Source organism: Antedon mediterranea, chromosome 4 (genome assembly GCF_964355755.1).
Source record: "Antedon mediterranea chromosome 4, ecAntMedi1.1, whole genome shotgun sequence".
Taxonomy (NCBI): domain Eukaryota; kingdom Metazoa; phylum Echinodermata; class Crinoidea; order Comatulida; family Antedonidae; genus Antedon; species Antedon mediterranea.
In genome coordinates this window covers 8,917,005-8,934,424 of record NC_092673.1, presented here as the reverse complement: position 1 = coordinate 8,934,424, position 17,420 = coordinate 8,917,005, and the positions used below count along the sequence as shown (strand labels likewise).

The 17,420-nt window shown below is 33.3% G+C and overlaps 2 protein-coding genes across 3 annotated transcripts in view; both read right to left on the bottom strand.

Annotated features, from left to right (window-relative positions):
• LOC140046556 (anaphase-promoting complex subunit 5-like) overlaps nt 1-7,192 on the bottom strand; it is a 47,120-nt gene extending 39,928 nt beyond the window's left edge. Inside the window, exons 1-4 of one of the 2 annotated variants that reach the window (XM_072091249.1) lie at nt 6,912-7,192; nt 1,380-1,459; nt 1,084-1,199; nt 169-376 (exon numbers count right to left, since the gene is read on the bottom strand). In XM_072091249.1, the coding sequence (XP_071947350.1) occupies nt 169-376; nt 1,084-1,199; nt 1,380-1,459; nt 6,912-7,136 (629 nt within the window). In that variant the 5' untranslated portion in view covers nt 7,137-7,192. The remainder of the gene's footprint in view (nt 1-168; nt 377-1,083; nt 1,200-1,379; nt 1,460-6,911) is intronic. The other variant, XM_072091250.1, reaches the window with a different exon arrangement.
• A 3,422-nt stretch (nt 7,193-10,614) lies between these two features.
• On the bottom strand, nt 10,615-17,341 carry LOC140047539 (uncharacterized). The gene is made up of 6 exons (XM_072092581.1): nt 17,313-17,341; nt 13,269-13,359; nt 12,885-12,921; nt 11,372-11,481; nt 10,984-11,023; nt 10,615-10,640 (listed from the first exon to the last, which is right to left on the bottom strand). Exons 1-6 carry the CDS (start codon nt 17,339-17,341, stop codon nt 10,615-10,617), a joined length of 333 nt encoding a protein of 110 aa, XP_071948682.1.
• Nucleotides 17,342-17,420: the final 79 nt, after the last annotated feature.

Here is a 17,420-nt window from a genome sequence, read left to right as displayed (position 1 = left end):
AACTTTGACTGGTATTAATTGGTAGTAATAGGATTTATGCTAAATTATCAAATTAAAAATTGATATTCCTATTATATGCGGTTAATCTATTTACTCATGAAATGATATTCTCTACCATCAGTATGGCCATCCTGCAATAAATTAAAAGTAACTCAACTATTATCTTACTCTTTTGAGACACATGCAGTTTCTAGGTCTTCTTTGGTCAGGCAGCTGTCATCCAAATCCATGTTATTTAAACTCTTGGCTAATGTTCGCTCAGCAATAAATAGCTGTTTGCCTTTTATACAGTATTTCTTGAGGTTTTTATATAGTTTACACACAGTGTCAAAGGACAATTGATCAAAAGCTAAAATCATTCGTCTTATGAAGAGCCCTGCAATTGGTAGAGTGGATACCGTACATTACTATATTTCATAACACATCTGAGAAGATTCTTGTCATTTGATTGGAGGATAGTTATGTAAATTCAATCTTGTTTACAAATGAGCAACCATGCAAAAAATACCACGCCAAAAAAAAAAAAAATTTTTTAAATGCTTAAAATATCCTGAAACTTATAGAAAATTGATCAGAAATTAATTTTGCGCATTTAAACATTTTAAATATGCGTGTTTGTGTTAAACATTCCATTTGACCAGAAAGTTGACTCTTGATATGAATTAAAGTGTCAATACAAAATGACTTTGGATTTTCAGTCTATGATCAATCATTTAAATTCATAAATCGCGCACAAGTCACGTTGTGCAACTCTGACGTTTTAAAAATAGGAGGTGCACAACTTCACATAAATGTCGATATGTTGACAAAGACATTACGGAATGTTATGTTTACACGTTTTAGAGAAACGCGACGCACAAAAATAGGGTGGAAAGAAGAATAATACAGAAAAAAAAAGTTGATGATCAACCAATTATCATGTGATATCTATTGATAAATATTTATTTAGTTAAAAATATAATTTTTTTCGTGTAAAAAGAAAAAAAATATATCAAGCCATGGCAAAAATCCTACATCTTAATTTCTAAGCATTTTTCAAAACATTAAACATTTGACTGATAATGCTATAGTTGAAATACTTACCAATGATACAGTTGCGATGTACAATTGGCTCAGTTTCTGAGGCTTCAAGTAGTTTACCAGCAGATACAAACACATCTGCCATTGATGAAACACCTTCAATTACCAATTTCTCCCAACTAAATGAAGAAAATATATATATGGGATATTTATTTGATTACACATGTTACCAATACCATGTTAAACCCAAAAAATAAATGTGCCCTTCTCCCTCCCCACTAAATAAACACCTCCACAAATAAACACCCCTCCCTCTCCCTTCCTAAAAACTATCCTGAATGGGTGTACTGTGCAATTACCTTTTAAATAAAGCATTTGCCAGGTCTGCATGAATACTCTGAACTTTAGGTACAAATATTTCCAAATCTACATCAGAACTCTGAAAAATAATTTATTATACTACTGTAGGTGGTTTTATGAATTAAAGACGTTTACTATTTAATTTCAATACAAATTTTAATGCTAAAAAGAGATACCGAGATTTCTCTGTGGAACGAGCATAGAAATTTCATAAAAATTCACTGAAATGGATGAAATAACTTCATGCACCTGGAATTTGTTTTAATTTAGTTTGAGACTAATTTTAGTCGCAATAAAATCAACATTCGGTATTTTGTATGGAGCGCCACTAGATATGCTTTTCATCATATCGGTTACGTTGGATATCTATCACACTTTATTTTGGTCGCACTAATTTGTATGGGGTGCACTAGATACATTTTTGCCATTTTCATTGCCGTTTCATTTTGATTTCAGTTAATTTAACTTCGTCTGAATATAGATATTATAATAATACAATTGAGATCGGTATTATTTAAATATAAATGTTTATCTCCAATTACATAAACTCGCGAAATGCCGCCTTCAACAGGCTTCCGCGGCAAGAATATGGGTCTTCTGAGTCACAAAAAATATTCCAATACACCCAGTAGTAGTTACCAAGCTAAACAGTCTTTAACTTTTACCATATTGACCTTTTGGCCCCTGTATTGACCAAGCATCCCAATTTTTGCCAACAGCAAAAAATTGATTGTATCAATTGTTGTATTCGATTGGGAACTTTCGTTGTCAACGTAAAGATTCGTTGAGTACTTTTTGTATTCGAATTGTAAATTTGTGCTCAACAGAAAGTCATTCGAATAGAAAATGTTGACAACGAAAGCTTTTTTGTTAAGAACAATCTCAATGCTTAAAATACTCCGTTAAAGAAATACTCCGTTAAAGAAGTACTCAACGGTGAAAGTCTAAATCGAATACGACAAATACAAGGAAGCAAAAAAACATTGTTCAAATAGTTTGCTAGAGGGTGCAGGTAAATCCTTTCTGGGTCCCAAACTAGCCTAGGCTATGATTTTTACAAGGGTGTCTAGAAAACTCAGATCTAGAAAACTCAGATCTCAGATATATCTGAGTTTTCTAGATCTAGAAAACTCAGATCTGACTTTTCTAGATCTAGAAAACTCAGATATCAATATCTGGGTTTTCTAGTTCCAAAATGGAACTAGAAAACTCAGATCATCATTATGATTGGTTGGTAGGTCATTTGCCATTATTAATCAGAAGGTAGGTCATTTGAAGTAGGCCTACTAGAGTATTATTAAAACTGATTACTGTGTACGTTTTCTTACTAATATTGTAAGATGTAGAAGCGGCCTACAGCTTAAATCATAAAGAAAATACAGTGCATGTTACCGTTAAAATGTAGGCTTAAAAATGTATGTACGAGTTGGTTGGGGTACGAGTTAGCCAAGTTAAGAATAGGTATGAGTTATTTTGGGTACGAGTTGACCACTTCTAACCTAGTACCTCTAGTAGGACCAGGCCTACTCTTCGCGAAACATCGCGATTCCACCCACACGTTGAGCCTTGAATTGAGTTTGCTTTGCTAGGCTAGACCTAAATGCTAAGCCTACATTTTAAAAGGTGTAAAGTGTACTGTACAGTATTTCTTTATGATTTAAGTCGTAGGTTGCTACTACAAGTTAAAATAATTATTATTATTTAGTAAGAAAACGTATTATACTGTGTAGTATTTCAAATATGCTACCCTCTAATAATAATGGAACGATCCATTTGATGATCTGTGTTTTCTAGTTCCATTTTGGAACTAGAAAACTCAGATCTTGATATCTGAGTTTTCTAACTAGATCTAGAAAAGTCAGATATCTGAGTTTTCTAACTAGATCTAGAAAACTCATGGTGGAATGTGTTTGGGTTTACCTCAGAAATAATTTAGCGATACCACAATAATAAAGACGACACAAAGATGTGACACACTAAAGTGCAAGTTTTTTAACGGAAATAAATTCAATAGAAATAAAAATTAGATTGAATAATATGTAAATTTGAAATATCTGCAGTATGCAATCGGGGGAAAATAGGTGGTAAGTATAAAAATGGATACGTTGGCTTTACGGGCTGGATCAAATTTTTATTGTAATAGTACATTGTAAAAATTATTGTTTTTAAAATAAATTTTTCTCTTACGTAGTTTGTTGTATATTACTGTAAATGACACTGACGTATATTTCTATAGAATATATTATTACACTCAGTACAGTACATGTATATAAATAGTGTTATTCCTAATAATAATATTAAAAATAAACAATGTTTAAAAATTGCCATTATGAAAGGCACACATCCTTCCGAGACCTGTAAAAAACTAAAAAAATTTTAAATTGTTAAATTTATAAAAAATATCCGCACAAAAAAAAAAAAATAATCTAGCTCCTAAAAAGTACCGAAAACAAAATGTTTATCTCGCCCCACACAAATTAGCTTTTCTTGAATGAAATTTAAACATATTTTATACACTTGTCCCTTCTAAAAAATCCAACCCTCTTCCTGCTTTCTTTTTTTTTCATTGACATTGACATCTCTGATGTTCAAACCATTGCTAACTCTTTTAACTCCTTCTTTGCTAATAATTAATGCTGTTACCCTTTCTTCTGTGATTGATCCTTATAATTGTACTTCTTATCTTAGTCTTGGCACTTCTCTGTTTTCAATCAACTATCATCCTATTTTCATTTTTCCTCTTTGTTCTAAAATCATTGAGAAATCTGTTTCTTCTCAAATCTACTCCTACCTTGATTCTTCTAATTTGATTTCTAATTCTCAATCTGGTATTTGACTTACTTACTGGCACGCTTTTCATCGATCTTAAGAAAGCTATCGACACAATTAACCACAACATTTTACTTGATAACTACCCTACTATTACTAACTATGGCTTTTCTCCTTCAAGTATCGCTTGGCTTCATTCTTATCTTACTGGTCGCTCCCAACAAGTCCTCTTTGGTCAGACTCTATCTTTTTTGCTCTACCGGTGTTCCTCAAGGATCTACCCTAGGACCCCTTCTCTTCTCTATCTACATTAATGACCTCCCTTCTGCCTTACCTCTTTTGATCAATGTATTAATGTTGATATGTATGATGATCATACCATCATCTATTACACTAACACATTCAACCATGGATTAAAGAATAGAAGGATATGCATCGACGTGAGATCAAGGGTTCCTTGACTCTCGCCGACAGACCGCGGACCGCCCACAATGTTACAGTTTAATTAACCGCATGGTAACAACGAAACGGTTGCGTGCCTAATATATTGTTTACTGCACATGAGAAACGACATTTTAAACTTGTTGACTACGTTTCTTTCGCGCGTTCTTTGTTGCACTGTATGTATTCATACATATTTGAACAGTATATAATCAGAGGCGTAACAGCTATGTGCGCTCACTGGCTAAACCGAAGCTTGGGGCCCATGAGCAGTGCCCAGAGGAACAGGCATAAAATGTGAAAATGTTAAAAACGTCCGAGGCCTCGATCTTTGAAACTTGGAGGGCCACTTAGGTTTCCTAAACAAGTGGCTTCAGGCCTCTGCCTCACGCCACTAGTTATTAAATTACATTGTATGTTATTGTGAAGACCCTAGTGTAGGCCTACTTCATCAATATACCAGATAAAAACAATACTATTTTGTTATTGGCTTAGAATTGTAGATGCTATAATTAGAACTAGTATAGGTTTCTGCCGCGATTGATCTACGCTAATGTTTTTATGACATTAAAGTAGCATTTTATGACCTGTAGTAGCCCTACATCTGAGACAATAACTATTTATTTGTTGTCTCAGCCTACATACATGTAAAATTACAAAATCAGCAAGGATACTAGGCCTAGGCCTTCTAGGATTACTAGTAAACCATATGATTTGCCGACATTGATACTGCCTAGGTAGGCCTAGGCTAATCTTAAGTGTAGTAGATACAACGTGTAATCATGATCTATATACTCACCGTTGTCTTACTTCTTGTGTGAATAATAATAGGTACTTCGTTTGTTCGTGATTAAGTTTGCCCTGCGTGTACTTTTCAAAACGACCGCTAGGTAACGAATCGCAACTATACATAGCCAGCCAATCCCGGATCAGGGATCGCTGTTTTCATTCAATTAGACCCGGTGATTGGATGTGATGTGGATGACATAACCACTAGCCAATCACCAGGCACTACAATTTAAATATAATCACCTCGATAATTAAGGAGATTTATGAAGAAACCACTGCTTAGCCATATATTAAAAATAATAGGTACTTCGTTTGTTCGTGATTAAGTTTGCCCTGCGTGTACTTTTCAAAACGACCGCTAGGTAACGAATCGCAACTATACATAGCCAGCCAATCCCGGATCAGGGATTGCTGTTTTCATTCAATTAGACCCGGTGATTGGATGTGATGTGGATGACATAACCACTAGCCAATCACCAGGCACTACAATTTAAATATAATCACCTCGATAATTAAGGAGATTTATGAAGAAACCACTGCTTAGCCATATATTAAAAACACGATTGTTGTATGGGTGAACACCGGCCACGCTAACAACATACATCAAATGCATAATTTAATATTCTATAGATTAACGCAATTTTTAATGACAGAAGATGGCAGGCAAATAATAATTCAAATATAAAAATTGCATATTTTATTAATATTACCAACTACTTAAAATTACCAGTCGTAAGAAAGTGAATTTTCTTCCTTTAGATATCTTACTTGCTTCATCTTACTCTTCCTTTAAATATTTGCTCAAGAAACATCTTCTTGTTATAGTTGCTTCCTTTTTTCTATCTTTTCTTCTGAGATTCATTTATTTTTTATTCTTAAAAATGTTGTGCTTTATTTTATCTTTATCAATGAAAGTTATTTTAATTTGATTTATATTGTTACAATTACATGTTTAGACTGGATGGACCACCCTCGTAAAATATTGTTGAATAGAATAAAAAATTAGTAAATAAAAAATAATGCTTATCTATTAAACCTCTTTTAAGAATTTCAATATTTTATTTGTCCCGAGACAATTTGACTTCACTCGATACACGCACGAAAAATGTAATGGAATGCACTGAACTTTAGTTTAGATCATTTTCTTACTGTATTATTATTTCGATAAACTACTTTCCTTCCATAACTTTCCAAAATTGTAGTAGGCCTATGTAATAAATTTATTATAAATAGCTTAGGCCTAGGCCTATATATTATGTATTTTATAACACCTACTAACAATGCATATAAAGACCATCATGACCTATACTATAGGCCTATTTTAGCCATTGCCAAGGCCTACCCTAGGCTAGGTTGGATTGAAGAAATACATGAATTGAAAAACAAACATTTAAAATAAATCAAAATGAGTTTTATTTTTATGTAGTAGGGCCTACCTAGGCTAGCCCAGGCCTCTGGGCTCTTAGAGGCTACTGTAGCTAGGCTAGGCCTAGTTCTATATTATATACAGTATCTACAAACAAATGGCAAACCTGAATCCATTTTAACATGCACTTTGCAAATTCTCTGCTTGTTTGAATATTCCATTTCTTTTTACACTCTGAAGAATCAGTTGCAAGTAATGACTGACTGGCTTCCAGCCCTTCTTGATCACTTTCAGAATACGCATTAATAAGAACTAATAGCGATACTTTATGAGAAGTTACTAACTCCTTAGGTTTACCTGCTCCCGAAAAACCTGACTTAAACAACTCCATTTGAAATGAAACAACAACATAAACAATATATCTAGGCCTACAGTACTTTATAGGTCTACCACCAAGGCTAGGCTAGACGTGAAATACAATCAATCACACACAGAGAACCACAACATTTGTTTTCAAAATATAGCGCCCTCCCGTATGGGCGGCTATTATGGCCATAATTCGGGAAAAGGTAAGGGCAAACTGTAAATCATTTTCTAATGTGTTCCATGGGTGCAAATTTGGAACTATAGAACACAATGCTAAATAAGAAATATTTCTTACAAAAAAACTCATCTCGCTTGTTGACGTAACTTTTGTTGTACACTGTCCTTGTGATTGTCTGGATTTGTTTTCATTTTCTTTATTCTTTCTTTTTTCCACGATTTTTGTGGACAGCATATCACCTAATGTTTGTGAACATAACTTTTTTACAAAAGGACAAAGTTTTTTTTTTTACAAATAATATACCACTATACACAGTAAAACATTGCGATTTAATACTTTGTTGAAACTATCACCGTCGATTGAAATAGTATAGTACATGTAACGATACATCACTATGACGTGTATATGTTTATATAATTAACAAAAAAAACAATTTGTGAAAACCACCTCTATTCGGGCAAAATCATAAATTCGGGCAAAAACTTAATTAGTAGGCATAATGGTTTTCAATTGTTTCTTAGAGCCAATTCATACTTAAGTTGGTTCCTACCCTACCCTCCAAAGTTGTTCTGCGTTTAGGGCATGTGATGTAGGCCTACCGTAGGCCCATCCTCTACTGGTTTTACAACGCTACTCATGCCAGTGAGGGAAGGGTGGTGATGTGGGTGGTTTAACTGCAATAATAAAGATGTGTACATAATATACGGCGAGTGAAAGCGCTAGCTCATTATCTGTTTAAAAAAATGTATATCCAACCTCTGCAGCACAGATTGAAATGGTTGGGTTGGTTGAAAAAAAAAATGAATCGAATTTCTGTTATGAGTTGGCCTATACAGTACTTTCCTTTACGACGCCTGAGGGAATAGACACTTGTGGAACAGAGATTGGAATGTTCCATTCATCGCAAATCAATACATTTGTATAAACGTATATTAAATCTATCAAAATAGTATTTAAAAAAAAAATCGGCCTGTCTTCAACATTACGATGCTGTACTCGAGCTGTTCAACCGGTTTTCAGCCATTAAAAACAATTATCGTAGGAGGAGATACGAAAATGCGAAGCATCCTCGTATTATTGTCTGCGGGTATTTTTCAAGACGGACATCCATTAGAAAAACACCCCTATTTGGGGCAAATCGTTGAACCTAAATTCGTTTTAATCGTCAATAACTAATTATCGAACTCAATTTAATTAGTAAACAGGGTTACATCTGGTGGTTAAAATCAGTACCGAAAGTACGAACCAACTTTATATACCATCGAGTAAACATTCTAGAAATAACGCGCGATTTACCGAATTTTGCCCTTACGTAAATTTATATATAGATGAATTCATATAAAAATGTTGTATATCGGATATCGTGACGTCATCTTTGGTCAGTTGAATTTAAAAAGTCTTATTTGCATTACCGCGTTTAACATAGCGCGCATTTCTTTCCTATGTGTACGAGTATCTTTCGAGTTTAATATGATCTGGCTCAGACAATCATCTTCATGCGTCAAAAACTGGATTAAAAAATGGGTCTCGTATTTTCATCTATCTGTACTATATAATATAGGCTATATTCTGTAAATACCGTAATTTGCTGTATGAAAAATGGGTACAATTCGTAATTGTAAACATATTTACTTCATGTCATAGGATGTCATAATAATGTTTGGTGTTTATTATCTTAACGTACGTGCATGTTGCGCTTGCGCGGATAACCCGAACTCGTCAAAGTGATGAGTTTAAATATAGTTGTAATATATCTTCTAATTACATAAAAACGAATTATAGGGCCTAGTCGTTTTTCTACCATTAACATCTCCAGTAAATAAATATTTTGTTATTATTTTTATACAAATATTCAGCGTATTCATTTTAGTATTAAGTATTTCATATAAATTATTATCAATAGCATATATGGTTAATTTTGTGGTGGTCTATAAACTACAGCAATTATTATTATCGAATCGCTCTCCGTTTTGATTCGTAACCATATAATGTATTTAGATAGTAAGCTAGATAATTCTTGTGCGGCGATTTACTTATACAATCTTATCCCTAAATATAGTAGTAGTTGTAGAGGTTGTCCAAGTTACAACCAAACATATTATTAAAATCACAAAATAAATGTAATACATTTACAATCACTGAAATTACTTTTTAAGCTATTTATATTCCACAAAATGGTGTTTAAATGGGTGTAAATAGTTTTACTTATATCTTATTCTCATTATTTGTAACATTAGCATTTGTATTTTAATTATTTACGTTGTTATTGCCATTAATTAAGTCGGTGTTTATGTTATCGTTATCAATATCAAGACCATTATTAATTGTATCGTCAGTACTATTATTGTTTTCTTGATTTTCATTACTATTATCAATGTTGATATAATCATTATTAACTTTATTATTGTTGTATTGTTTATCGTTATAGTTACTAATTGTATTACTGTATAACTATTACGTCATTATCAACAGTTTTATCAATGGTATTAGTAACATGTGTTGTTTACTATAGACTAGCTATGGCTATGTGAATGGGTTATGAAATAGCCTAGTCGGCACACGGACAACCCACATTGCCGACAATAATAAAACTATGAAAAATAATACTTTAATCAATGGTTTCTATTACTCAAGATACCTTGGTGTTTTGCAATGTCTTTTTTGTACGCAAAAACGAAACAATCACAATCACCAATGTTGGTGAGGTTCGACGGGCCACATACAGAAAAACAATTTGTCTGATTTAGTAATCAGCGAGATATGCTGATTCAATTCAATTATACTTTGTTATAATGTGGTAATTTGAACATTTGATCTGGCCATAGGAGTCAATATTTGGGGGTGTTTGGCGGACATATGCAGAGGACAATTTGTTTGGCAGTGACGATTTAATGGTTTGCCGGATCTTTTAAATTTGGTTTAATGTGGTACCCCAATGACTTGGTTATTTTAAGAGGACGATGATGTGTTCACTTCTTGAACAGTCTGCATAACCTGTTTTAATTGAAATTTTTTATGGCATGCCAATCTATGTTTTATATATATATTTATATATTTTATCTGTATTTTATTGTTAACCGTTTTTGATGTTGTATTGTTTTATGTTTCAAACCTGTTAGTGGCGGTATTTATCGCTGTTGGTTTTAATTGAATAAAATAAAAAATAAAAAAAAAAAAAATGTTTAATCTAGCACATCTAGAGTCAAATGCACAATCTAGAGTCATTGTTCGAGAAGAGTAGGGGGTTACCCTGCTGAACTGGTTCACAAAATAGCACCTGTATCAGGGGGATTACCACCTATCTGATAGGACAGTGATTAATTTACTATTGGTAACCTTTGCCCACATTGCCTAAAGATAAAATAAAAACAATAATAAATAAATGTTATATCCCCCTTCTTTTTGGTTCCAAGGGCCACATGCAACAGGGAGACCCGGTAGACATCCATATCTGAATGTGTTATGTTTCATACCAACTGTTCCTATATTCAGATATTGGTATCTTGTTTGTTTGACCAAAATGCTCTAAACTGCCGCTCTATTTCCTATAAATTAAGAAAATAAAAATCTGTGTATGTCCAATACGTCAAGTTCAGTTTACACGTTTTGTAGCACATAAATGATATTGAATCTTTATGGATAAATATATTATTACCTAAAACCAAACCTATTCTAATCGGAACCTGTTACCGACCTGAAAAGCAGCGATCGTTTTTTACCTCACTTGAGACAATCTGTGGAGATATTTTACAAGGTCAAGAAGTTATTATTTTAGGTGACTTTAATGTAGATGTATCATCTAATAATTTAAGTAAAAATAAATGGGTGTCCCAATTTTGTAATATGTTTAATCTCATCCAACTTATTAAGGACCCAACACGTATTACTTGCACTACCTCTACCATCATAGATCTTATTTTCTCATCCGAACCTCTTAACATTTTCCAATACGGAGTTATCCCTTACGGTGTCAGTGATCATTTTATAACTTACTGCACCAGAAAGATAGTTAAAATCCCGATTAAGAGGCATAAGACGATTAAAATACGATCTATGAAATCATACTCATCAGAACTACTTACTTCTAAATTAAATGAATTAGATTGGTCCGATATCACAAATTGCACAAATGTCTGCACTGCATGGGACTGGTTCAAACTAAAAATGATGAATGCCATCAACCAAGTTGCTCCTTTAAAAGAAATAAGAATTAAACAACGTTCCAAACCATGGTTCACATCAGAAATTAGAGATCTGATCATTAAACGTGATAAATGCTTAGCTAAATTTAAGAGAACTCGTAATGAGCACATATTTACTGTCTTTAAAAAGTTAAGAAATTCTGTAAAATATAAAATAAAAAGAGCTAAGTCATCTTATTTTTCGGACAAACTAAATGAAAATAAAAATAACCCCAAAAAATTATGGAATGTTTTAACAAGTTTAGGTACCGGAACAGAAAATAAATCTGAAAACATTGCTCTAAAATGTGAAGATAAAATAATTTATGACAAAAGCTCGATTGCTGACTATTTAAATTCCTTTTTCATTAATACTCCTAAAAATTTAGTCAACAAACTCCCTCCTTCATCTAATACTTACAATGAAAACCACGTTAAACATTACTATGCAGATAAAAAAGGTGTATTTGCCTTTAAAGAAGTAAATGAACAAACCGTACTAACGATAATAAACAACTTAAATAGTAAGAAAGGTGCGGGTTTAGATTCCGTACCTGCCAGATTTTTCAAAGATGGGGCTCTGGCTATCTTACATCCACTGAGCCATATTATAAATATATCTATTTCAACCGGTTATATCCCTTCTGATTGGAAATCTGCTAAGGTAGTGCCTATTTACAAAAAGAAAGATCGATTATATGCTGGAAACTATAGACCCGTTTCAATTCTATCTGCAGTGTCTAAAATTATAGAACGTATTATGTATAATCAATTAATGAGTTACTTAAACGACCAATCACTTCTTTATACCTATCAATCAGGTTTTAGACCTTCATTTTCTACAGAAACATGTCTAATACATCTATCGGATTCTGTTAGAAATGGATGGGATAAAGGGAAAATGACTGGTATGATAATAATTGACCTTCAAAAGGCGTTCGACACAGTAGACCACGACATATTATTGTATAAATTAAAGGCCATGGGTTTTACTAGTCTATCTCTGTCATGGATGCAATCATACCTCCACGGTAGATCCCAGGTTGTTGACATAAAAGGTACTAAATCAACATTTCTTGACGTCAAATGTGGAGTACCCCAGGGATCTATTCTGGGTCCCTTACTATTTTTGCTATATGTCAACGACATGGAATCGGCCGTTGGTTGTGAGTTGTTGCTATATGCAGACGATGCAGCCCTTTTGGTCACAAATAAAGACCGAGAGTATATTGAAAACAGACTAAGTAATGAATTGCAAGCGTTGAATCTGTGGCTTTCTGACAATAGATTATCCCTTCATTTTGGTAAGACGGAGTCAATTTTATTTGGTACAAAAACCATGTGTAGAAAACAGTCAGAAATGAAAATTACCTGTAATAATAAAAACATAACTGCTAAATCTTCAATCACATACCTTGGAATTGATCTTGACCAGAACCTGACTGGTACAGCTACAGGTATGAAAGTAATCAATAAAATTCATTGTATACTTAAATTTCTTAATAGAAATAAAAAATATATTACTAAATATGCTCTTAAATTAATTGCATCTTCTCTGACACAATGTCATTATGACTATGGGTGCTGTGTATGGTACTCGTGTACAAATAAATATATTAAAAATAGGCTACAGACGTCTCAAAACAAAATTATTAGGTGCATTTCGAACCTAGGACCACGATCTCATATAGGTATACATGAGTTTGTAAACTTAAATTGGTTGCCAGTTGACCTAAGAGTACAAGTGAGGAAACTATGTATTATGTATAAAATAATTAACAAAAGTGCTCCAACTTACCTGGATACAATTACCCTGACGAGACAACGTCACAATCACAATACAAGATTTGCTAGAGACAGCATTTCGATCCAAATTCCAGTCATAGGAACTCACAACAGGTCAACTTTCTTAATAACAAGCATTCAGTTATGGAATTCACTCCCCTATTTTGTTCAAAGCTCCTCTTCATTACAATTATTTAAACAGAGATCAAAAAGTTATTTTTGTGAAATTCTTAGATTAAGAGAAATTTAATTTGCTATTTGTTTGTGTATTATGTTTAAGTTATTGTGGTTTTCCTTGTTTATTCTGTTATATTTGTTTAGGACCACAATGGAAATAAGTTTGCCGTCTCGGTACTTTTTGTGTTTTTATCCTATTGATTTTGTATCAGAATAAAGAAATAAATAAAATAAAACAATTGCTATAAAGCATGTGATATGCTGTGTTTCTGCTGCTAATGCATACACTCAAAATAACGTAATTTTATAAACCCTATTCTTTCCCATAATTTCAATTTTATGTTCCGTTTCTAGTTCTAAAAATACTGAATCTATTTAGTGGAAAAAAAGCTGAATCTCTGAAGGTGGTATGACTGTAAAATATTTAAGTAGCTAATCTCCGATATGCAATCCAAAAAATTTAGATTGAATGACCGATAGGCTGAGCCATTTATGCGGGATATGGTACACTGATTATGAACACAAAATGTGCACAAGCTCAACGATATATATTTTCCATGTGCAGTTGGTATCATTTTTTATGTTGGGAAAACGATTTTTTGAAGTGATTAGCCTTTTCAGATGGATTATGTAAATATTTAGCGCAAGTTTGCGTTATTAGTGAATATCAAAAGACCATTGCTCACTGGAAGCCTAGGTGTACGAGAGGAAAATAAAGTGTTTTTCATTAAGATTTTTAAATTGATTCAATATAATTGTAAGCAGTGTTTAGAATCAGAGGCATCACTATAAAGTATACGTTGGTTAGATTGGTAATATTGTTATTCAGCCAAGTTGCAGTAAAAGACGTAGTGTAATTCCGATTGGGCTATGGATAAGAGGCCTAATAGGAGTTACTAAATAATAGTAGGTGTGTTAAGGAAACCAATCCTTCAAATTGTGATAACATTCTGAAACCTGAACAGTTGTTCATTAGGGTATCAAAAACAGAATGAAAGGGTTGCACAAAATTTGGTCAGAGTAAAGCAGCCATATTGTAGCCTACACTGAAAAAGAAAGAAAATTTGATACTGATCATATTATTCCATTACACCAATATAAAAAAGTCATAGTTATTTAGCAATAAAACAAGTCACGTGACCAATAAAGACCAAATACCATACTGTTTGGTATCGTTGGATAACTTTTTTTAAAATTCCGAATACAGTTTTACCAATTGTGTCCGACTTTCCTCTGTTCTTTGTCATAGTTTTTCAATCACATACATTTTTTAACAGGTCTATTTTCCCATGAGTGGTTCATATGTTGTTTTTTCAAACATGGTCTTGCCTTGATTGTGGCTATGGTAGTCATTGTTATTGATACACATAACGTGACTCAATCGAATTAAATTATGTTTTTTTAAATTTTTGCTCACTTTTCAGAGTTGTTGTTTAGTTCGATACAGGTGTTTTGCCTTCAAAAATTTACAATGTTTAGGAATACGCCATTTGGGTCATATGTATAGTTTGATGAATTATTCTACTACCACTATCAAATAATTTATATTGGAATAACTAAAATCATAATAATAAAGAGATGTTAGATGTATAAAAAGCTTCTTCGCCTTTTCTTTTTTTAACTCAACCAGTAGAGAATGGCAAAAAGACTAAAAACTTATCAATATAATGGCAATGTGATTTTGGACACAAAATTGCTTTTGGTGGAGACCAGTAAAACTTATTCCAAGTTCACTGTAATATTGATGAAATGCAAATATTCAATTTCCCGTGCTTCTTTTAAATATGACATGAGCTGTGGAAGGATTAATTTGGTCGTCCTGAATCTACTGTAATGTAATTTTGCTATTGTATGTTTTCCTAAAAAGTATAAGAATCCAAAGGGATTAGTACCAACAATGTTTTTTTCATAGATTTTTGTTCGATTGCAATAAATAAGTCTTCTCTTAATTTGAAAGAAAGTTTGTTCCTTCTTTCTTGAGATTGCTTGGATTCATTAACCAACAACCTGTTTTTTGTGTAATTTTCGAGCCTCAATGTTGATAAGTGTTTAAATGTTTGATTTCTTTGTTTTTTTGATAATAGCCTTCTACCATCGTTTTGGATTAAAGCTGATCTTCCTCCAACCATGGCTTATCTGTCAGTCTTTATCAGACCTAGAAAAAAATATGCTTAATCTGACAGACTTTCGGTTATTAGAGATGAAACACCAGTTCATAAATTAGAGTCAGTAGCAATTGTGACAGATGCTCATGAGAAAGCCAAGAATACTCTGATATAAAAACATAGATTTTTGTAATACTATTTAGTTTTAGAAAATAATTGGATTTTTACAATTTGTTATTAACATTTTCTATGAGTTTATTTAAAACTAGCTTAATCTAGTAATAGAAGTATTTACAATGGGTAAATGGTAGATAGATCAGTTGAATAGACCACCTACTGTACTAGTACTATGCACAGTATAACTTACAGTACAGTATAGTATATAAAACAACAATGGCTAATAATAGCTCAACAATCAAACTATTAACAATTGTATGCACATCAAGTGCATATATATATATATATATATATATTTATATCGACAAATATTTTAATCAACATTAACATTTTTAACAGGAATCAGGAAGTTAAATATGTTATTTATATACAAGATTTGTCTAGATGTTCACCTTATAGACAGAATATGAATCTTTATTTTTTTGGTTCAAATACAAAACATGGCATGGCATTCACTGGGTATTTGTAAAGGATGTTAGCAGGTCTCCTGAAGTAAAGCATGCTTCTTGAGTTATGATTTGGTTGCGAATTTATTTTCTGGGGATGGAAATAGGAACACACATGCATATAAGCTGATGGTTTTGATTCGTGCGAACGAATACGCCGTGGAAAACAGGCTTTAAGGTAAACCAGGTGAACAGCAAACATGATTTCACTAATAAGAATGCTTGTCAAACAATTTAATTTAAGAATGTCAAACTAGATTTAGTTAATAGGTACTTGTTACTTGATGAGGATGCCAGCACTGTGAACCATGTTTACGTGGTCGATACTAGTTAATGGGTACTTGTTACTTGATAAGGATGCCAGCACTGTGAACCATGTTTACGTGGTCGATACTAGTTAATGGGTACTTGTTACTTGATGAGGATGCCAGCACTGTGAACCATGTTTATGTGGTCGATACTAGTTAATGGGTACTTGTTACTTGATGAGGATGCCAGCACTGTGAACCATGTTTACGTGGTCGATACTAGTTAATAGGTACTTGTTACTTGATGAGGATGCCAGCACTGTGAACCATGTTTACGTGGTCGATACTAGTTAATGGGTACTTGTTACTTGATGAGGATGCCAGCACTGTGAACCATGTTTAGGTGGTCGATACTAGTTAATGGGTACTTGTTACTTGATGAGGATTCCAGCACTGTGAACCATGTTTACGTGGTCGATACTAGTTAATGGGTACTTGTTACTTGATGAGGATGCCAGCACTGTGAACCATGTTTACGTGGTCGATACTAGTTAATGGGTACTTGTTACTTGATGAGGATGCCAGCACTGTGAACCATGTTTACGTGGTTGATACTAGTTAATGGGTACTTGTTACTTAATGAGGATGCCAGCACTGTGAACCATGTTTACGTGGTCGATACTAGTTAATGGGTACTTGTTACTTGGTGAGGATGCCCGCACTGTGAACCATGTTTACGTGGTCGATACTAGTTAATGGGTACTTGTTACTTGATGAGGATGCCAGCACTGTGAACCATGTTTACGTGGTCGATACTAGTTAATGGGTACTTGTTACTTGATAAGGATGCCAGCACTGTGAACCATGTTTACGTGGTCGATACTAGTTAATGGGTACTTGTTACTTGGTGAGGATGCCAGCACTGTGAACCATGTTTACGTGGTCGATACTAGTTAATGGGTACTTGTTACTTGATGAGGATGCCAGCACTGTGAACCATGTTTACGTGGTC

What these genes read in the sequence shown, in the direction of transcription:
- LOC140047539 (XM_072092581.1), bottom strand. Translation starts at nt 17,341, where the DNA reads ATGGTTCACAGTGCTGGCATCCTCACCAA. An exon ending in AGTGCTGGCATCCTCACCAA is followed by an intron (nt 13,360 to 17,312) that starts GTAACAAGTACC and finishes ACCTGTTGTGAG; the next exon opens with TTCCTATGACTGGAATTTGG. An exon ending in AAACGATCGCTGCTTTTCAG is followed by an intron (nt 10,641 to 10,983) that starts GTCGGTAACAGG and finishes TTTTATCTTTAG; the next exon opens with GCAATGTGGGCAAAGGTTAC.